This window comes from Megascapheus bottae, chromosome 7 (assembly GCF_031878675.1).
Source record: "Megascapheus bottae isolate mThoBot1 chromosome 7, mThoBot2.hap1, whole genome shotgun sequence".
Taxonomy (NCBI): domain Eukaryota; kingdom Metazoa; phylum Chordata; class Mammalia; order Rodentia; family Geomyidae; genus Megascapheus; species Megascapheus bottae.
This window is the reverse complement of record NC_143515.1, coordinates 54279129-54301618: the sequence shown is the minus strand read 5'-3', so window position 1 is coordinate 54301618 and position 22490 is coordinate 54279129. Positions and strand designations below refer to the sequence as shown.

General features: G+C 38.1%; 2 protein-coding genes across 8 annotated transcripts in view; one reads left to right on the top strand and one right to left on the bottom strand.

Annotated features, from left to right (window-relative positions):
- Slc3a1 (solute carrier family 3 member 1) overlaps positions 1-3494 on the top strand; it is a 33550-nt gene extending 30056 nt beyond the window's left edge. For both annotated transcript variants that reach the window (XM_090337032.1, XM_090337033.1), the window contains exon 10: positions 3051-3494. In XM_090337032.1, coding sequence (XP_090193158.1) covers positions 3051-3494 — 444 coding nt within the window. The remainder of the gene's footprint in view (positions 1-3050) is intronic.
- Positions 3495-3991: 497 nt separating this feature from the next.
- Prepl (prolyl endopeptidase like) overlaps positions 3992-22490 on the bottom strand; it is a 29681-nt gene continuing 11182 nt past the window's right edge. For 5 of the 6 annotated variants that reach the window (XM_090337027.1, XM_090337031.1, XM_090337025.1 and 2 more), the window contains 12 exons: positions 21197-21263; positions 20466-20672; positions 18060-18195; positions 13979-14195; positions 13188-13373; positions 11235-11432; positions 9746-9921; positions 8244-8460; positions 6081-6230; positions 5513-5636; positions 4526-4599; positions 3992-4191 (listed from right to left, as the gene is read on the bottom strand). In XM_090337027.1, coding sequence (XP_090193153.1) covers positions 4102-4191; positions 4526-4599; positions 5513-5636; positions 6081-6230; positions 8244-8460; positions 9746-9921; positions 11235-11432; positions 13188-13373; positions 13979-14195; positions 18060-18195; positions 20466-20672; positions 21197-21263 — 1842 coding nt within the window. In that variant the 3' untranslated portion in view covers positions 3992-4101. The remainder of the gene's footprint in view (positions 4192-4525; positions 4600-5512; positions 5637-6080; positions 6231-8243; positions 8461-9745; positions 9922-11234; positions 11433-13187; positions 13374-13978; positions 14196-18059; positions 18196-20465; positions 20673-21196; positions 21264-22490) is intronic. The other variant, XM_090337026.1, reaches the window with a different exon arrangement.

The window sequence follows — 22490 nt, the reverse complement described above, 5'->3', positions numbered from 1 at the left end:
CCTTGAGCAAAAGTGCCCAAGGACAGTGCTCAGGTCCCTGAGTTCAAGCCCCAAGACTGGCAAAAATAAATAAAACCCAAACAAAAAGGCTTTTAAAATTGTTTCCTTTATCCAAGAGTGCCAGTCTCTCCTTTTGTGAGTACTCATCGTCTATCAGAGGGCATCTCTGCTTTTCTACTTGTCTGTATGCTACTTGCCAGCTTACTCACTCAATAAAGCTCCACCAAGTTTCCATAAAAAAAAAAAAAGGAATATAAAACCTGAAACTATAGAGCAATTATAAATTAAAGATGAAATAAAGCTTCAGGATTATGTTAAAACATATAAAAACCACAAATATGAATTGATTAAATTGATAAATTAATAAACATAGAAACATCCAGGTTAGATATTAAACAAAATTAGTGATTTCTCCTTTCTGAAAAGTATACAGAAATAAAGATAAGCTTTTGAACCAAAAGTTTGCAACTTAGCTATCAAAATAATCGAAATGCATATACCTTTTAAATGCTAGCAATATGTTAAAATGATAAATATGAAAAGACCTTGGTCATAGCAATGTAATAGCAGAAGACTTTAGAAATTATTTTATCAGTACAAAACCAATACATTCAATTCTGTGTCTTCAGAAAAAAAAAAAAAAGTTAAAACTGGGCACTGGTAGCTCACACCTGTAATCCTAGTTACTTAGGAAGCCGAGAGCTGAGGACCACAGTTCAAAACCAATCTGGGCAAGAAAGTCTGAGAGACTCATTTCCAATTAACCACTGGAAAACTGTAAGTAGAGCTGTGGTTTAAAGTTGGTAGAACACTAGCCTTGAGCAAAAGAGCTCAGGGACAGTGCTCAGGCCCTGAGTTAAAGCCCTATGAAACTAGCCTTGCATACCTGTAATTCTAGCAACTTAGGAGGCTAAGATCTGAGGGTCACAGTTTGAAGTCGGCCTGGACTGGAAAATCTGTGAGATTCCTATCTCAAATTAACTACCAAAAAACTGGAAGTGGAGCTGTGACTCAAGTGGTAGACCACCATCCTTGAGCAAAGAAGCTAAAGGACAGTGCTCAGGCCTAGAGTTTAAGGTATAGCCAGCAAACACACACATTAAAATACATACAAGTATAGAAAGGCAATATGCCATCACTGTGTAAAGAAATGTTTGCATAGGCACAGAATTATTTCATGTGAAAGAAAAGAACACAAAACAGCAATCTGTCCCTGTGCAAGGGGAACTGAGAAGCTAGGGAATGATTGAATGAAACATATATTTTTTGTAATTGAATTTTATACTGTGTACAAGCTTTTCCTAGACAAAAATGAAATTACAAAAAAGCAGGCTTGGAAATATTTAATAGCAGACAAAATATAATTCAATATGAAAAGCATTTTATGAGAGAAAGGCAATTTTCAAAAATTGAACAGTCCACTAAAAATCATGAATCTTTATGCACTGTAACAATACCTTCAAAATATATAAAACAAGTACTTAGAGAAATTCAAGGAGAAACAGACAATTGCAGGGAGAAATTTCAAATTAAAGTAGGCAAAAATAACAGCTAACACGTCTTCACTGCACTGTGTGCTTTTCATGCATTATCTAAAGCTACAGAAAATATTAGTAATAACTTGGATAGGTCACCATACATGTACCATAAATACTTTGCATCTGATAAACACAAACATTTTTCCAAATGCTCCTAAGATATCCGTTAAAGATACATATATTAAGCATCCATTCCTAAAGAAGAACTACAATAATCACCGCCACCCCAGGAAACATGGCTGGTGAGAGTGCAATGAAATGAAAACTACTGTTGACTGGCAACAGCTCTTCAGAAGAATAATTTGGCATTATGTATTGAATCTCCATACTCTGACAAAGTCATTATCTTTTTGTGATAACTATTCCAAATAATATAAACTATGGGGATGGGGTGAAAATGTAAGAGTATGTTAGAAATACAATTGTTACAATGTTATAATCATTCAATAGAATATTATCTGCCATTAAAATGATACTTAATTTTCTATAGCTGTTAAAAAATCCAAATGGTCATATACTACTTTTTGTGGTAAATCTACAACTTCCAACTCTCACTTTATGCAGGTATTTGCTCTGTAGCTGTGTGTGTGACTGATTTTCTGTTCCACTCAGAAAGACATTGCTATGTCTAGAGTTACATGAGCTTTGCAAAGTAGCAACCTACAATATTTAGCAAAGAGAATAGATAAATCCAAATTCATCTAAAGTCCTCCTTGCCCCTTGCCATGTGGCTTTTTTTCTTCCAAGCCTCTGGCTAATTCATTAGGACACAGTAGATTTATTTAGGGAAGTTAAACCCAAAACCAATTCTTTGAGGATTCCTGAAGTGTGGTTTCACAGCAAGTTAAAGAGGTGGTAGAGCATAGTGCACTGCAGGGACTCCCAGAAAAGCTGAAATCTTAAGTGATAATTTCCACTAGTTTTATGTAAACTACTTTTTTTTGGTTGTTGTTGGTCGTGGGGCTTCAACTGTCGGCCTGGGTGCTGTTTCTGAGCTCTTTAGCTCAAGGCTAGCACTCTACCTACCACTTGAGCCACAGCACCACTTTGGGTTTTCTGCTAATTAATTGGAAATTAGCATCTCATAGACTTTTGAGCCTGGGCTGGCTTTAAATCACAACTCTGAGCTCTCAGCCTCTTGAGTAGCTAGGATTACAGGAGGGAGCCACTGGAGCCCAGGATATAAACTACTTTTATCTGCATATTAATGCTTACAATTTGGCAGTTATTTGAAAGGGAAAAATAGAAGAAAGATTTTTTTTTTTGGAGGGGGACAAATAATTATTAGGTCTTAAACTACTTAGAAAATTCTTAGAATTGGGCTACAAGTGTGACTTAGTGGTAGAGTGCTTGCCTAGCATGCACCCAGCCCTGGGTTCGATTCCTTGGTTCCATATACACAGAAAAAGCTGGAAGTTGCGCCGTGGCTCAAGTCACTAGCAAAATAATAATAATTAATAATAATAATCTTAGAATCAACTGTTCATGAAAAACTTTTTTTTTAAAAAATAGGTCCAGAAAACACAGCCCAATTCAGCCTTAAGATTGTATCAAGACTTAAGTTTCCTTCATGTCAATGAGCTGCTGCTTAGCAGGGGCTGGTTTTGCCTTTTGAGCAACGACAGCCACTCTGTCATTTACACGAGAGAGCTGGATGGTATAGACAGAATCTTTATCGTGCTTCTGAATTTTGGAGAATCATCAACACAACTAAATCTACAGGACATGATTTCAGGTCTTCCTACAAAACTGAGAATAAAATTAAGTACCAATTCTGCCTCCAAAGGCAGTGAAATTGACACGAGTAGTATTCTTCTGGAGAAAGGAGATGGCCTCATCTTGGAATACAAGACAAACAATCTCTTCCACTATCAAACAGCTTTCAAGGACAAGTGCTTTGTTTCCAACCGTGCATGCTATTCCAGTGCCTTAAACATACTACACAAGCTGTGTTAGGAACCTCCGTAACAGGCTGACATCAACCACGGTTACATGTTCATTTCCTCTACAGCATGCTTCTGGATAGACTATGAACAGTCATTAATTCTTAGATATTTAATGTAATTGTTTTAGGAAAAGCTCTCGAATGTTTGAAAGAATAAAATATTCAAAAGAAAAAAATTAAGTGTAGTTACTATATTTTTCCTTAATGTAGTCATAGAAATTGGAAGATGACTCATTCACTGTGCTAAAAATATCCACTGGCAAAGAGGAAGGAACAGATCTGTACTGTTTACAGAAAATTCTAGTAAAAGACACAAAAATGTTCTGATTGGAAGGGAGCCCTGGTGTTCTGTGGTCCCCAGACCTTTCCTTGCCTCCCTTTCCTCACCTCCCTTCTCCATGTTCTTCTAAGGAGCCTGATTTGAAAACTTCTCCCAGGTTAAGGGTCATCAGAGGGAACAATACAAGCGAGATGCAGACTAAGCAAATCCTGGATGGAGAAACACAACTTTCAATAATTATCTAATGACTTAAAAGCTCACTTTTCTAACCCAGTTGGAAATAAGAACATGAAGCGAAACATTTTAGTTGTTTCCAATTCTCAGTACAATGCAGCTTTTCAGAATTTTAGGTATTTCTTAAGGTTCTCGAAAACACTGGTGTTGTCAAGTCCAAGTTCCTCATACAAGAATTTAATTTGGGCTGTAATCTAAAAGAAATACAATTAAAAATTAGATAGACTTTGTGGTGAAATCCCAGTATTTTAAGTCTATTTTTGTTTTCCCATCACCATCTAACCCCAAAGTCAGCAATTTATGACAGGGTCTTTTTCAGGACAAGAGTAGGCGGCTTTCAACAGTTACTTTAACAGAGCTCCCTTATCAAATAATAAGCACATTCTCTTGATCCGTGACTCCTCTCCCCTCTTGGGTCTGTGGCATAGGTCTGACAACCACGAAGTAACGGTCATAAATCTTGCATCTACCACTGAAAAACTTGAATACAATGCATCCCTGTCAACTGAGAAAGGCTGGATAACATACCTTTTTGTGAGAATCCTCAATCACATGATTCCCGCCAGGCTGAATATCTAAAATAATATTGGGTGTCTGAAAGCCTGGAAGAAGTAACGTATAAAACAATTAGTCTTCAAAAGATTGAGACATTTCTCCCTTCTCCTGTTTGGTACTCCAGGTCAAACAGTAGTAAAATTTCCATCACCACCAGGAAGGGGGAAGGGGTGATTAGCAGAAGGTTCTAAAGGAGCAGCAGGAGATGTAATTACTTGGAAAGAGCAATGCCAGCAAGGGAGTCAATGGCCCTGTGAAACCTGAGTGTCCTGTACACTGGAAATGCCAAATACACAGCAAGGAGTGGGAGGGAGAACTGGAGATGAATGCAGGGTGGGCTTGCTTTCAAAAGTAAAAAGGAAAAGATCTAATAAACATGAAACAATTGTCTTAAAACATCTAGTTTGGGGCTGGGAGTTTGGCCTAGTGGTAGAGTGCTTGCCTAGCATGCATGAAGACCCGAGTTCCATAACTCGGTACTACATACATAGAAAAAAAGCCAGAAGTAGTGCTGTTGCTCAAGTGGTAGAGCTCTAGCCTTGAGAAAGCCCAAGGACAATGCTCAGGCCCTGAGTTTAAGGCCCAGGACTGGCAAAAAAAAAAAAAATACCCCAACCAGAAACAAACACATCTAGTCTGGCCTCTGAAGCATTAAAGCCAAAAACCTAGAATGTGTCTTTCAAAGTCTAAGAAGTCTAAGAATAGTATCTCAATAAATACTATTAAACTCTTGTGATAATGGTACATTTTCAAGTTAGGTGATAGATGGACTGTGCTCTTCATGCCCTGCCTACTTTAACACTATTCTCTGAAGAAGGAGGTAGGCAGTTACAGTTAAGACAATGACTTTTCCTAAAGCAAGGACAGAGGATTTGGGCTGTAGCATGAGATGCACTTCTCAGGGCGGTATGGTGAGGTTCAGTTCAGTTAGCCATCTTCTATTTCCAGGTAGTCTCTTACCTTCACCAGCTTCCTTAGCATGCTCTGTGATGGCTTCCTTGAGTTTCTCAGTATAGTTTACAATTCCTTTCAAAGGTACACGTTCGTCATTCTCATAAGCTGTGATATGAATTGAAGGATAATGCTAAAAAGGAAACAGATGTACTCAGTTCAGTCTCTTCTATCTTCAAACCATGAAAAGCATTGCCTCCAGTTTTTTCCTCTAAGAATAGGCCTCAGAGCTGGGCGCAATGCTTGTGCCTAGCTACTCAGGAGGCTGACATCTAAGGATCACATTTCAAAGCCAGTCTGGATACTAAAGACCCTGAGACTTTTATCTCCAATTAACCACTAGAAAACTGGAAGTGGCATTGTGGCTCAAGGGGCAGGGCAGTAGCTTTGAGTTGAAGAGCTCAGGGACAGCACCCAGGCCCAGAGTTCAAATCCTATGACCGACAAAAAAAAATAGGCCTTGGTATTACACACACACTCTATTCTGAGGCTTTAAACAGAAGCAGCTATGGTGCTACAAGATGCTTGGCTATCCTCATGCCCTGGCTTAGCTAAGGATGAGAACAGTTTTTACTACCTGAGCTTTAATGTTTTGGTAGGGACAGTAGCGTTTTATGTAGCTCTTATGTTTTTCATCAGATGAAGGATTCCCCCATTCTTCAATTTCTTCTAATGTCAGAGGAAGTGTGGTATCCATCATAGTGTTGAGAACATCCAGGAAAGGTGCCTAAGAAAAGGTAAAAAAGAAGCCAAGCAAACCTCTATTTCACCTAAGTGGTTAGTCAATTAGTTTTAGATAATTGTGTCATCAGTACCAATGTGCAAAGACAGCTCAAGACATGCAAATCCTTAGGAGACAGATCAACTATTCAACTCTTTAAAGAGCTGATGACTTAAAACTGACTTTTAACTGTTCAGACTTTTACAATGACACTTATAGAACAAGAATTTATCTTCTACTTTTACAATTTTTATTTTTAAGTTGGTGATATAATTATATCTTATATAAAAGTAGTAAATACTGGGGCTGGGAGTTTGGCCTCATGGTAGAGTGCTTGCCTAGCATGCACAAAGACCTGGGTTCGATTCCTCGGTACCACATACTTAGAAAAAGCCAGAAGTGGTGCTGAGGCTCAAGTGGTAGAGTTCGAGCCTTGAGAAAAATCCAAGGACAGTGCTCAAGCCCTGAGCTTAAGCCCAGGACTGGCAAAAAAACCCAAAAAACAAAAAACAAAAAAAAAGTAGTAAATACTACTTTCATACTCATTAGGATGACTAAACAAACAATCAGGAAATATCACATGTGCTGATGACATAGAGAAACTGGAATCCTATATACTGTTGGTCAGAGTATAAATTGGTGCAGCCACTGTGGAAAATAGCATGGTAATGCTTAAGAGATTAAGCTTTGGTTAACTGATCTAGCAGTTCTATTTTTAGGTAAATATCAAAAGAACCAAAAATCAGGTCTTGAAAAGGTATTTGTATACACATGATCATAGCAGCAAAGTTCATAATTACCAAAAGGCAGAAGCAGCTCATATGCCCATTAATAAACAAATGAGCAAGCAAAATGTATATGCATTTGATGGAGTATTATTCAGCCTTAAAAACGAATGAAATTCTGACATGTTACAATATTGATAAAGCTCAAGAATATGATCTGAGTGAAATAAGGCAGTGTCAGACCAACTGTATATGATTTCATTTGTAAGTACCTATAGTAGTCAAATTCACAGATGCAGAAAACATAAGGGGGATTTCTGAGTGCTGATTTAGAAGGGAATGGAGAATTATACAGTATCTCAGTTTGGAAAATGAAAACTCGAGTCTTAGAGATTATACAACTGTGAATGTACTTAACACCACTGAAGTGCATATTTACAAAAGGTTAATAGGTTACCTCACTACAATGAAAAAATTTGTAAAACTGACAAGCCTCCCAATAATATATAAACTCTTTTACATCAGATAAAAGTTTATAGCAATGTTAATTGTAGAAAATCTACTGGAAAATATGAAAGACACAAGAACTAATCACCCCTTGGTTCCTAACTAGTGTAAAAATGTTTAATACAGAAGAGGTGTTTTTTAAAACTTAAATACAGTGAATACAGTAAATAAGTACCCTAAATCAGTCAGAATGGAGTATCTAAGCTAGGTGTGGTGACACACCTGTATTCCTAGCACGTTAAGTTCTAGGTCAGCCAGGACTATATATTGAGTTGAAAGCAAGCCTGATCTATCAAAAAACTAACCAACCAACCCACCCACCCATCCCTGAAGATCTAAAAATAGAAAGCTCTAAATCTAGGAATGGAATGTTGATGGGTGGTGGAGTGTTTCACTGCCTGAGTCTGAGGATGAGGTGCATTCCAGAGTCACATGCCGATTCACATGCTTTCTAGAACTGTGAGGCATGTGCCTATGCTTCATGCCCTTCCCATCAAATCTAAAGTTCCAGTGAAGAGGAAATTATTATCACTGGGAATTGTTTTTAATCATTCAGTGCAATTCTTTAAAATTAGTCACCCACATTATCAGAGGAGGAGTAAAAAGAAAGTAAATAGTGGGATCAAAATAGTTTGAAAAGTTCTCCTAGAGCTAGAGTTGTGTGTTAAAGCTTTGTTACATGCCTGTGCTATGGTAAAAATTGACAGACCTTTTTTTTTTTTTTTTTTTTCCCTTAGAACAGCTTTACACTTGCCCCATGTAAAAATAGGAAAGATAGTGTACTTACCTCCAAAGTCACAGCTTTCAGGAGCTCTGGGTTAGAATTACACAATGCACCCACCAGCACCCCTCCAGCACTGAAAGCAGTCAAAGCTGTTAAGCTTGGCTGAGAAAAGCCTTGGCTATGAAGCGTCTTAATGCAAGCTTCTAAGTCAGCAAGGCCATTGAGTTTTTTAGTGAGACGGCCATCGGCGTGCCACTGCAGGCCTAACTCACCACCACCCCTGCAGTGAAAAAAAAGAAAGATAAGAATGTAGGCAGAGCTCAGCAAACTGTATTGGAGAAATGGTTTCCTTTGGCTCTCAAGCTAAGAATTGTAACTTTTTTTTTAAACACCAGGGGAAACAAGGACTATTTTACAGAGACTGGTCTAAACAGCCTGAACCACTTACTGTTTAGTTCTTCAGAGAAAAGACTTGCCAACACTTGATTTAGACAATGGAAAATTGATTTGACAAACAGGTTTAGAGTACATGACTTCTATTTATCAGAGAATGTCTAGGTGTAGACCCTAGAAATCTAAACAAGCAAAAACTTCCTGTGGAGAAGCCTATACTTTTGTGAGGAAAGGAATCAGTAACGCTGTGGTTGCTGCACTGCTGTAGGTGTGCTTCAGTTTACCGAGCACAGGACCCAGCATCCTGGGGTCATGTTTCCTCAGCTGCCGATTACACATGGGAGTCAGGAACACACAGGAGTGAGGAGATAATACCTAAGCTGAGTTGAAAGGAATAATTTATGTTTCTAGAAAGGTGCGAAACCACAGAACGTAGTGTGTAGATCTTTACCTAAGAACTGGATATAGGGATGTACAGAAGACTTTAAATAGAAACAAATTCATATTTGTGTTTTGAAAATGGTTAAAACAGGAGTTAGGCTAGAGAAAGCCCTAAACTAGCTAAACATGGTGGCGTATACCTACAATCCTACTACCTGGAGGCTGAGGCACAAAGATAGAGAGTTTAAAGGTAGCTTGGGCTATATAGGAAGCTCTGTCTCAATTAAAAAAAAAAAAATCTAAAGCTGGGAACAGTGGCTCATGCCTGTAATCCTAGCTACTCGATCTAAGGATCGAGGTTCAAAGCCAGTCCAGGCACTAAAGAATGTGAGACTCTTTTTGCAAAATAATCACTAGAAAACAGGAAATGGGGCTATGGCTCCAGGGGTAGGGTGGAAGCCTTGAGCTAAAGAGCTGAGGGGCAGCACACAGGCCTAGAGTTCAAGCTCCATAACCCCCCCACAAAAAAAATCTAAATTTAGGAGAATCAATAAACAATAATGAACTTATTTAGTTACAAAGAGTTTAACATTTATTCAAAATTCCTAAAAATCACCCTTTTGTGCTTTAGATGGATTAATTTGTTAACTGAAGTTGTACTCGCACAGGATAGGGAATATGCAAGTCCAAGAATACAAATGAGAAAATAGGCTTTTGCCTCAGTTCATTGTTATTCTGATTTGTCACAATGTTCTACTACTCATATGCCAGGCAAAAATGTGTTGACGCACCTCACATGGCAATATGCTAATATCCATCCATCATCCACCAAGACCCGCCTCTCAGGTCTGAAATTCATTTTCAGATCCATTCCATAAGCTCCATATACATGTACCAAGAGAGGTTTCTTCTGTAAATCCTCAGGGTCTATTTTGTGGAAAACAGTCATTGGCACTAATTTTCCATCCTGGAAACAAGGAATTATTATGAATGTAAAGAGTCTCTTTTCTATTTAAAGAGGTTTTTTTTTTCTCCTGTTTTTTTGTAGTACTGGGGATTAAACCCAGGATCTTATACATGTTGGACAAATGCAAATGCTCTATCATTGAGCTATATTCCAGGCTAGGAAGCATCTTCCTAGACAGTTTACTTCTAATTTAAAATGCACTGAAGTACACTAGCCCACTGCCTATGTATTATTTACTGTTATTGAACATAAGATAAAAGAGTTATAGTCTGTAAAAGCACATCAGAATTCTTGTTTTTGACTGCCTTGCCAACCTTCCAATTTACAGTACTAGCTGGAAAAGAGAAGCATAATTAGTTAAAAAATATTCTATTAAATACAGCTTTTAATAACAAGAGTAAAGTGACTTTTTTTTCGGGGGGGGGGCGCGGGGGGGGGGACTGTCTAAGTCTTAACCTCTGGGCCTGGGCGCTGTCTTTGACCTCCATTTGCTCAAGGCTAGTGCTCTACACTTGAGTCACAGTGCCATTTCTGGCCTCTTCTGAGTAGTCTACTGAAACGTTTCTGCCTGGGCTGCCTCTGAGCCTCAATCTTCAGATCTTAGCCTCCTGAGTAGTTAGGATGACCCGCATGAACCATGGGTACCCAGCTTAAAGTGACCTTTAAAAAGCATTCATTATTTAGCGTTACTTTAAGCTTTTTCTTCCAGGTCAAGCCAATCATCATTTAGCCAGGCGTTGTGGCTCACCTCTGTAATCCTAGCTACTCAAGGAGGCTGAGATCTGAGGATCAAGGTTCAAAGCCAGTCCAGGCACAAAATGATCTGAGACTCTTATCTCCAATTAGCCTCTAGAAAATGGGAAGTGGTGCTTGGCTCAAGGGTAGGGTGGTAGCCTTGAGCTGAGGAGCTCAGGGACAACACTTAGCCCAGGTGTAGGGCAGAAGCCTTGAACTGAAGAGTTCAGGGACAGTGCCCAGGCCAATGTCAAACTCCATGACCTGCCAAAAAAAGGGGGGGGGGCTAGAGGTGTGGTTTACTAGCAGAACACCAGCCTAGTAAGTGCAAAGCCCTTGTACTCAGTACCAAATATATATATACATATATATATACACACATATATATGTATATATATGTATACATATATATACACATGTATATATATATATATATATATATTATATCATCTAAAATTATTTGGGCCTTACTGTGGTACACAGGATCTATTTCAGAAAATGCTGCTGATGTAATCCTAACGGCTGCACAGTCTGCTTTCAATGGATGGGAACTGAAGTAGAAATAACAAAAGATCTACCTTGCTTTTGGCATCTAGACGTAGAACACGACTAGTCTTTGTGATTGGGTCTTCATGCCCAGTTTCCTCAAACAGTTTGCCTTCTGCAAACTTGTAGGTGTAATATTTGGGCGGTCGTATTGGAGAGCAAAGCTGAAAGGGGCAGTTCTTCGGGTCAGAATTTGTATCCATTATGAATCCACAGGCCCAAGGAGGGAGCTGAAGAAGTAAAACAATTATTTCCACTCTTCTAGGTGCTAAGTATCAGTGATTAAATTTCTGAGAATACTCCAAACAAGATGATGTGGACATTTAGTTTACTTTGTTTCCATATGGTGACATACTTAAAAATTATTCATCACAACAAAATGTATCAGGCAAGCAAATAAAACTCTACTGACTATTAAGCAAAGAAAGTATATGTGAAACAGATTTTTCATGCCTAGATTTACATGACATTGTTGTTTTTGTTTTTTTTTTATAAAAAAACCAAAATAGCTTATTTTGGCATATAAACTTGGGTGATAAAATAACCAAATGGTTAAGAGGAAATGAATAGAAATTTCAATCCTCAGTTGTGAATAGCTCCAAGATCTCTGTTCTTAAAGAACATGAAATCCTTAGGTATGTTTTGAATCATTTTCCCACGAGTTCTCAGCCTGCTGCCTCGACAGTCCAGGGATGAGAGCTGGTATTCTGGGCTATAAATGGCTCAGCAGCACTAAAGCATTTACAATCTGTTTCTAACTTTAGCTTCCAGGCTAACCATTGTGCAGAACAAAACCTTTCCAGGCATATCAACTCTGAGAGACTCACAGCTATTATGCTTAAGATTCTTAACTTTAAGAAAAAAGAAAGGAATCAAAATTTATTCTCTCAGAGCAGCAGGACCCAGCTTCAAGCTTTCCACTAACATTGCACTTACACCTTTTTAAGAACTCTGGTAAGCCGGTGGGCAGTGTTAAGAAAAGGTACAGTAAGTCACAATATTAAAAGAAAATTGCCTTTCTTTTCCTGAATAGTTGTGGAGAGAGCAAATTCCTTAGAAAATGAGGAGTCTTGGCACAGCTCTAGCACTGGTGGGCACTACTGGAAAAGGTAGAGGGGGATGTGCGCATCAAAACCACACCATGTCTCCTCCTCCAGACTACAACCACAGCTGGACTTTGCTCACTATGCAGATTTCTTCTAATCAGCCCAAAGAGTCTACTCGCAGCAAACACCAGTGACACAGTTGCAGTGTTTCTGTAAGAGATCCTCAAGTGTTCTCCTCAAGTTGAGGATTCAAAAAATAAGCATTCATGCTATGAGTGGGCCAGGACTGTGATCTATTTCAGGCTACATGTCATAGTTGGGATAACAGGTGTTTGCCACAACTAACATTTTGTTTTTGAAATGGAGTCTTGTGGACTTTTCTTCCTGGGCTGGTCTAGAACTATGATTAGCCCCATCACGGCTCCCCAGACAGCTTAGGATGACATATACATGCCACTATGCTCAGCCATGGAGAGTACCAACCAGTCAGCCCACAGGCAGACATGCTGCCATCTCTGTGTGGCTGTGGAGACCATGGTCATCCCCACACTGAAAGAATCCAATGATTAAGTGCTGTGGATGTAGAAACAAGCACATGATAGGACCAATGCTTTCCTGATGTGAGTTGAGGGAGGGCAGCCAGTGGTTGTGCACTAGCTGTCAAAGAGGCCTGAGTTATAGTTATACTTAAAATTGTGAAGTAGAAAGCAAAATACAGTAGTTAATTCTACTTATGAAGTCCCCACTATCAGACAGTAGTTTAAGTAAAACAGTATTAAATTCAAGGTGGCCAAAGTAACTTAGAGCCAGAAAGCCACATGACATTTAATTTTAATTCTTAAGAAAAGTATACAATACTGTTCAAAATTAGATGTTCTGTTTAGCTAAATTGTATATGTGTTTAGATAAATAGTACTGTTTTTTGAAAATTAGACAAACCTTTAGAGACCGAACTGAGTCATCAGCCAGACCAATCACATTAACATAAAGGAGATTGCTATGCTTTAAGAAGAGAACACAGTGATCCTTAAACATGTCCAAATCAACAACTTTGGTATTTTTCTTCATTGTGAAAAATAAATCCCAGTTCATAATAGCAGGAGTGTCTGCTGCTGTTCTCATCAGCTGTGTGGGAACAAAAATGAGAAGACACGTGTATAAAACTCCTGAATACTATAGCTCTATTAGTAGTTAGCTGTTATATGTGAAGAAATCATTGGTTTATAGGTTCTTTCTTTCTTTTTTTTTTGTGGGTTATGGGGCTTGAACTTAGCCTGGATGCTCTCCTTAAGCTCTACAGCTCAAGGCTACCACCCTATCCCTGGGCCTGGGTGTTGTCCCTGAGCTCTTCAGCTCAAGGTTACCACCCTAACCTTGAGCCAAACCCCACTTTCCATTTTCTAGGGGTTAGTTGGAGATAAGTCTCAGGTTCTTTTATGCCTGGGCTGGCTTTGAACTTTGGTCCTCAAATCTTAGCCTCCTAGGTAGCTAGGATTACAGGCGTGAGCCACAGCACCTAGCAGGTACTTTCTTGTAAGTTAAAAATATATAGTTTGGTTAGAGTATGTTTCATTTCCCAATCATTTAAGGCATAATTAGAATAGGAAGAGACATTAGCTCTAAGGAGGGGGAGAAATGGAATTGATGATATACAGAAAGGTAGAACTAATGGTAGTGAAGGAACTATGACATTTCCAAGAAGTATGAAAGGGATAAGAACCTAGAATTACCTTGAATTCTGTAGGCTCTCCAACATTAGTGAGAATGTACAATTCATCATCTCTGTGTTCAACATAGTAGATGACCCCAGGTATGCGCTTCTGGATAAGCAGTGGTGGGTCCCAAGGGCTCAGGCCATCTATCAACCACACTTCAGAAGTGGTCTTGTTCATAATGTTGATGGTGAGGAAACGACTATCTTTTGTAAGATAAAGGAAAACAAAATAGCTAGACAGAGAAGGAGAGACAGACATGAGATCCATGAGAAATCAGTAAACTTCATATGTATTCTACCCTGTTAATGACAGTATCTCAGAAGTGTTTACTATGCATGTTTGCTTATCACCTGTAGAGAAAATTTAAAACTTCCTTAGTGAATATTAAAAAGTTTAAAAATGAGCATTTTCTGCATTTTCCTTCTAGATACAGAAATTATTTTCCTTAACATTTTTTTTTTTTTTTTTTTTTTTTTTTGCCAGTCCTGGGCTTGAGCTCAGGGCCTGAGCACTGTCCTTGGACTTTCTCAAGGCTAGAGCTCTACCACTTGAGCCTCAGCACCACTTCCGGCTTTTTTCTATGTATGTGGTACCGAGGAATCGAACCTGGGTCCTCATGCATGCTAGGCAAGCACCTTAACCACTAGGCCAAACTCCCGGCCCCTTTCCTTAACATTTTTTTATCATAAATGTTTTTCACATGTATACAGAAGTGAAAAGAATTGTAAAGTGAACACTAGCTGCTACCACATAGATTCCATTACTGCTGATAGTACTGCTAATATGTTCTTTATCATATGTATCTGTGAATCACCGGGCTTAATCACATGATTAGATTATGAGCCTACTGCTAAGGGGAAATAAACTTTTTAGAGATGAATAATAATAGAAAGAAAAAAGATGCTATTCTTATTTTTTTACTCTTTGTATAAATGTTGGATAGCTTGTTTAAACCTTTTTCCTGATTTTCTTTTTTTTTTTTTAGAAGAAATTAGGACATGAAGAAGAAAATTATTCACAAGCTCAGCAATCTAATCTTTCATTAATGCTTTTTATTTTATTTCAGCTTTCTTTTCTTCTTTTTTTTTTTTTTGATGGGTCATGGGGCTTGAACTTTGGGCCTGGGTGCTGTCCCTGCGCTCTTTAGCTCAAGGCCACTACCCCATCCTTGAGCCACAGCCCTACTTCCCATTTTCTAGTGATTAACTGGAGATTAGTCTCATGGCTTTGCAGTGCCTGGGCTAGCTTTGAACCAGATCCTCAGATCTCAGCCTCTTGAGCAGCTAGGATTACAGGCGTGAGCTATCATGCTCGGCTTTTTTTTCTTTTTGTCAGTCACAGGGCTTGAACTCTGGGCCTAGGCACTGTCCCTGAGCTCTTCAGCTCAAGTAGTGCTCTACCACTTGAGCCACAGCACCACTTCTGGTTTTCTTGTGGTAATCCTCAGAGCTCAGCCTCCTGAATAGTTAGGATTACAGACGGGAGCCACTGGGACTTTTATTTCCGGTTTCTAGTCTAAGCTCCACACTTGGGGATTCTATAATGTTCATTTAAAACATGATGGTTTGGGCCTGGAGTTTGGCCTAGTGGTAGAGTGCTTGCCTAGCATGCACAAAGACCCGGGTTCGATTCCTTGGTACCACATACATAGAAAAAAGCTGGAAGTGGTACTGAGGCTCAAGTGGTAGAGCTCTAGCCTTGAGAAAGTCCAAGGACAGTGCTCAGGCCCTGAGCTCAAGCCCACGACTGGCAAAAAAAAAACAAAAACAAAAAAAAATCCCAACATGATGGTTTTTATCTAATATTCTATTGGGCTGAATTATTATGACTCAACTTTTTTTTTTATTACTTTGACAGAAAGGCTTTTTAGGGCAGGCACTCTACCTTTTGAGCCTTGTCCTGCACCTTTTGTACTTCATTTATTTTTCAGAAAGTATCTCATAGTTTTGCTCTGAGGTTGGCCACAGATTGTAATCCTGCCTTTGTCCTTCAACCCCTAGGACTGAATGACAGTCATAGATCACCATTCCTGGCTTACTGGTTGATTTTTTTGTCTTGGATGAACTTGAACTGTGACACACCTTCATCTCTGCTTCTCAAGTACTAGTATTATAGGCACAGCCACCATGCCTTATCAAAAATGTACACTTTGGGGCTGGTAGAGTGCTTGCCTAGCATGCACGAAGACTGGGGTTCGATTCCTCAGTATCACACATAGAAAAAAAAAGCCGGAAGTGGTGCTGAGGCTCAAGTGGTAGAGCTCTAGCCTTGAGAAAGTCCGAGGACTGGCCAAAAAAGAAAAGAAAAGAAAAGAAAAAAGTACACTTTAAAGCTTCATTATATGAACAAACATGGTTGTAAACATATGCTTGTTTGAGTAGCAAACCCAGTTTCCCATTCTCTACTGACACTGGATATGTAAGTGGCTAGCTTGAAATTATTTGCATGGATTTTAAATTTCCAAAAATACATCCAGAGAAATGTATTTAATCAGTAGGAAAGAAACCTGAAACTAAGACATAAACCATGGAAGACATTTGGAATTGTTATCCAATCTTTTGTTGTTGGTTATGGGACTTGAACTTGGGGCCTAGCTATTGTCCCTGAGCTTTTTTGCTCACAGATAGCACTCTATTCCTTTTAGCCATAATGGCACTTCTGGTTTTCTGGTAGTTAATTGGAGATAAAAGTCTTATGGCCTTTCCTGCCTAGGCTGGCTTCAAATGGGTGATCCTCAGATCTCAGCCTCCTGAGTAGTTAGGATTATACATGTGAGCCACCAGTGCCCAGGCTCTATGATCCAATCTTTAAACAAACTGTGAAATATTATTACATGTAGAAGTTGAACAAGGGATAGCTTGTCAGGGCTGGGAATGTGGCTTAGTGGTAGAGTGCTTGCCTAGCATGCATGAAGCCCTGGGTTCACATAAACAGAAAAAGCTGGAAGTGGTTATTTCTCATTATGAACTTGGGATGGTCCAAGATTTTCTTTTAAGGTATTTCTCAGCTTTGAGATTTTTATGAAATGATAGGTTTGCTTTATTATTCTGGGCATCTTTATAGTCAGAACTTTGGAATTAAATATTATTTTTCTTGCAAAATTTACTCTGACATTGTTTAAACTATAGGAGGTGATAGGGGTGGGACATTGGTAGCAAGGGAAAATTTGTTTTTTTTTTTTTAATTTTTTAATTTTTTCTATTTTTTTTATTGTAATTAGTAAAAGGGTTACAAGATATTTGCCAGATAGAAGGTGCATTAATTCACATACATTGATATCCTTTCACATGTCTTGGTACCCATTTCCCTCCCCCCCCCACACCCCCTGGGAAAATTTGTTTTTAAGAAGTCATTTAGGAAAATATATGTGAGGGCCGGGAGTTTGGCTTAGTGGTACAGTGCTTGCCTAAAGACCCAGGTTCAATTCCTTGGTACCACATACAGAGAAAAAGTAGGAAGTGGTACTGTGGCTCAAGTGGTAGAGTGCTATCTGTGAAGAAAGCCCAAAGACAGTGTTTAGGCCCTGAGTTCAAGCCCCAGTCCTGGCACAAAAAAAAAGAAAAGAAAAAAAGAAAAATATACGTAAGTAAAATTAAGGGAGTTTTCCAGATAAATTTACTATAACTTCTTCCCATGCCTGGTGAAGTAGAAATATGAGCATAAATCCTGGAGATTAGAAACAGTTAGCTTTAAGAAAGAATTACTAAAATACTGGGGAAAGAAAAATTTAAAGACCAATACACATGACAGCTGAAACAATTTAAAATGCAAATAATGTTAGTTATGACTTAGAAGAGATTTATAATTGCTGTATGGCAGCTCTATTAAATGTTTAATTAACAACAATTCCTTTTGTGTATCACAGTTGAGATTGAATGTTAGTAACAGCATTTCCAGTGTAATGATGTATTTGTGCTTACTCTGTATTTTATGAAGAAACTCTTAATTTAGAACAATAACAAATAATCAAAAATTTTGTTCTAGCCTTACTACACCTGGTTCCAAACAAAATCAACATTTCAAGTCAGCTTACACCAGCACTTGAAATAATCAGAAATATTCTGAAAAAAAAGATTTAATTATGTTATTTTAGTACCGTGGGTCTTTTTCTGTGTAAAAACGCTCATTACGTTTGTTATCACCAAATGTGGCTCGATACACATCATGACAGCGAAGGTTCCTCTGGAAAGTATAGAATAAAACATCTTCATCTTCCTCATCTTTTACCCATTCTGAAAGAAAGTAATGAGAAGAATTGGCTATAGCCAGCACATAGTTTCTCTTTTTCTTTTGAAAGGCATAGCATATTCTAGTTTTGAATGCCAAAGAGAAGACATGTGCAAGCTACTCCTTGGAAATCTAAATATAACACAGGCTTGATTATTTCTAACTTGTGTCATACTTAAGCCAGAGAGCTTTCCGGAAAAAGAAAACATCACTTAATTAGTTCCAAGACTTTAAGCAGCCAACTTCAGGCTATTCAAGTTTCTAAATAAGACTTAAACCTTTAGTATTTAGGAAAGACAATGGGAAAGCCACTTTTGCTTTAGGCTATTAAGAATTATGTTTAAATCTACAATGTGATACTGAAGAAACATTGCATCACTTTTTTTTTTTTTTGTAAAAGTAACGTACAGAGGCTGGGAGTTTGGCCTAGTGGTAGAGTGCTTGCCTAGCATTCATGAAGGCCCAGGTTTGATTCCTCAGTACCACAAACATTGAAAAAGCCAGAAGTGGTGCTGTGGCTCAAGTGGCAGACCACTAGCCCTGACAAAGCCCAAGGACAGTGCTCAGGCTCAGAGTTCAAGCTCCAGGACTGGCAAAAAAAAAAAAAAAAAAAAAAAAGTAATGTACTCATTACCTGACATATAACTGTAACTCCTCTGTACATTTCTTTTTGAAATGTCTTCTCTGTGTACTTTCAAGTAATAGGATATATTAAACTATCACGTTTTGTTTTTTTTGAAGTTGTGGGGCTTGAACTCAGGGCCTGGGTGCTGTCCCTGAGCTCAAGGCTAGTACTCTACCACTTCGAGCCACAACTCCACTTCTGTTTTTTTGGTGGTTAATTGGAAGTAAGAATTTCACGGATTTTCCTCCTAGGGCTGGCTCTGAAACTGTGATCCTCAGATCTCAGCTCCCCTAGCAGGTAGGATTACAGATGTAAGTCACTAGTGTCCAGCCTATCAAGTACATTTTAATGCTGGTCCTTGAATTCACTAGAACTTCTTAATGAAAGTTTAGACACAATTACATCATGACTGCCACCTGGCTGACAATGATTGTAAGTCACCACTGTGTAATACACATCCTGATTTTAGAAGTTAAAATGCATATAAGGGATTTCTTTTCTGGTCCTGGGCACTATCCCTGAACTTCTTTTGCTCAAGGCTAGTATTCTACCACTTGAGCCACAGCACCACTTCCATTTTCTATTTATGTGGTACTGAGGAACTGAACCCAGTGCTTCATGCATACTAGGCAAGCACTTTACCATTAAGCCACATCCACAGCCCTAAATAATGTATTTCTTAGCCTCCAATAGGTAGAGTACAATTTCAATTAATTGCAGTAGTATCTTAACAATGTGGAAAAGGACTGTAATGAAGTGGAGCAAAAATTATAAACATATGCTACTCAAGTGATCAATTTTATAGTTGGTTCTATTATTGAAAATGTCCTGTTTTCATTGATGACTAACTCAGCTTAACACATTCTAAAGTTCCTCAGTGACTTTAGCAGTCTGTCACAATAGCTATAATACATATTAAACAACAGCCACAAAACAAACAAAATGCCAAGTTTAAAGTTGAATAAGATGCAACTTATTTACAAGTTTTATTCTACATGAAAACTGGCAAAAGCAAGTGACAAATATATATTATACAATAGGATTTGAATTATAACTTAAAATCAACAACCATAAGTCCTTCTTAGTTTGTTATTCAGATAGGGTTGCTTGCTTTTCCCAGCTAGTCTTAGATCTTGACTTCCCCACATCTGACTCCCAGGTAGCTGAGACCTGGGAGGTGTGACACACCATGTCCAGCTCCGATTTCTAAGTCAGAGTCTCTGTAATTTCTTTTTTTGTTTAGTGAGTCTCTAATTTTTTCATGAGCTGGCCTTGAATCACAATGCTTCAACCTTTGTTTCCCAAGTCGTTGGGATTATAAGAATGTGCTGCCACTAAAACCCTTAAGTTTAGTTAAAAAAAATCTATATAGTTATATATAAATAACAAATGTATACATACACACATATACATATAGAAATATATATAATATATATATTATACACACACACACACACACACACACACACACACACACATAGGTAGGTAGGTAGGTAGGTATACAGATAGATCTGTGGCCCACAGGGAAAACATACATGTGTCATTCATTTCCCCCTTCATTCACATGGGCAAAAAAAAGTTTCAGAAGCATGAACATTTCCTTAGTTGTTGCCTTTAAGACAGAGAAGGATATTTTGGTTTGTGACTTACCAAAACTAGACACATTTGGGAAAGAAGCTTCCATGACAGGCTGATCATTAAGTTTTACAACTATACAGATAGATGCTTCAGAATCCTCAGTTCTTATCTTGGCAGCCACATATTTTTCATCTGGAGCAACTCTGATACAGTCAATGAAAGGCTGGTCTAATTTAAGTTCTTCTAAGTTGAATAAAACTTCATAATTATCACTATCTGCTGCATAAAGAAAAGTGTGGAAAAATCTCACAAAGATATACTATAATGTAAAACTATAGTATTTAAAATTAAAATCCCTCTTCTGTAAAGACCATATTCTACTTTCATCCAACAGTGACTACAACGAACATAAACTGGCACTAGTTATTTAATAATATTCCATGCTATTCAATATTATTCTATGCACTAACCAAGATATTGTTTGCTAATATTATAGTGTAATCTACTATTAGAGCTTAAAGAGTAGGAGAACACAAATAGCATTGAATAAGTTATATGGTGAGGCAGCATACTACCATAACATGCTCAATTTCCATTCTCCTTGACAAAAGCTAGCCAAAATTTTAAGTATAGCTATTAAACATGTCTTAAGCAAACTCAGATATTTGAAAAAGTCATAAAGAAAAAAATTCGGAAATAATATTTAGAAAAGTCTTCTGTTTCTTTGAGAAATTACCATCAAATGCCCTATAGAAATTGTGAAACATCAAAAATCAGAACACCCTGAAGAAAAAAATACATACCTTCCTCATCTTTGGACCGAACCAAGCAACAGCCTTCTTGATAATAAACAAAACCACCATGCTTAATCTGACAATGAAAAGAAACACGATTTATTGAATAGCAATTTAACTGTTTAATGATCTGACTGCTTCAAATAAGATATCAGATCTTTTATAAAAAGCAGATTTGTTGGCCAGGAGTGTGGCCTAGTGGTAGAGTGCTTGCCTAGCATGCACAAAATCCCGGGTTCAATTCCTTGTTATCACATACACAGAAAAGAGCTGGAAGTGGTGCTGTGGCTCAAGTGGTAGAACACTAGCCCTAAGAAAGCCCAAAGAAAGTGAGTGCCCAGGCCTTAGTTCAAGCCCCAGGACCAGCAAAAAAGAAGAAAAAAAGGCAGATTTGTTTAAGTTATATGAATGAACAAATCACTTTTTATAAAACAATTAGCTATCATTTTCTTATGTTCAGAATTACAACAGCAGTTTCTGAAGCATAAATACAAAAGTTATAAATCCACAAGAATGCAAAAGATACAAACTAAATAATATAAACTAAAGATTTAAACAAATGTTGCTTCTTATACACATACAAACCATGTTAGGTATAATTTAAGAACATGTATCTACAAAATGAGATTCAAGTAGCATCTTTAGGATAATCCAAAATAATGCAGAGGAGAAAATTGCTCCTCAAACTAGCTTGAAATGAAGTCAATACCTTTTTGCTATTTTTTTCCTTTAAAATTACAGTTATTAGTTAGGTGCCGGTGGCTCACGTCTGTAACATTAGCTACTCAAAAGGCTGAGATCCAAGGATCACAGTTCAAAGCCAGTCTGGGCACAAAAGTCCACGAGACTATTATCTCCAATTAACCACCAGAAAGCTGAAAGTGACGCTGAGGCTCAAATGGTACCCTGCTAGCCTTGAGCTGAAGAGCTCAGGGACAGCACCCAGGCCCAGAGTTCCAGTCCCACAACCAATAAAAAAAGAAAAAAAGAAAAAAAGAAAAAAAATCACAGTCATCAGCAACTGGGTACAGTCTTGACTTGATTTAATACAAAGTATATTATCTATGTTTGAAGACAAACAGCCTAAGTCTGGAAAAATCAATACAATCAATATATGAGCAGTGTTCTTGGCTACCTACATCTTAAGTGCAACTGACTTATGATTTCAGGTCACTTAAAACACATTATCTGCATAACCTGAATCTGAATTTGTGTGTGCATGCATACCCAGATCCTGGGGCTTGAACTCAGAGCCTGGGCACCGTTCTTGAGCTTTTTTTGCTCTACCACTGTGAGCTCTAAC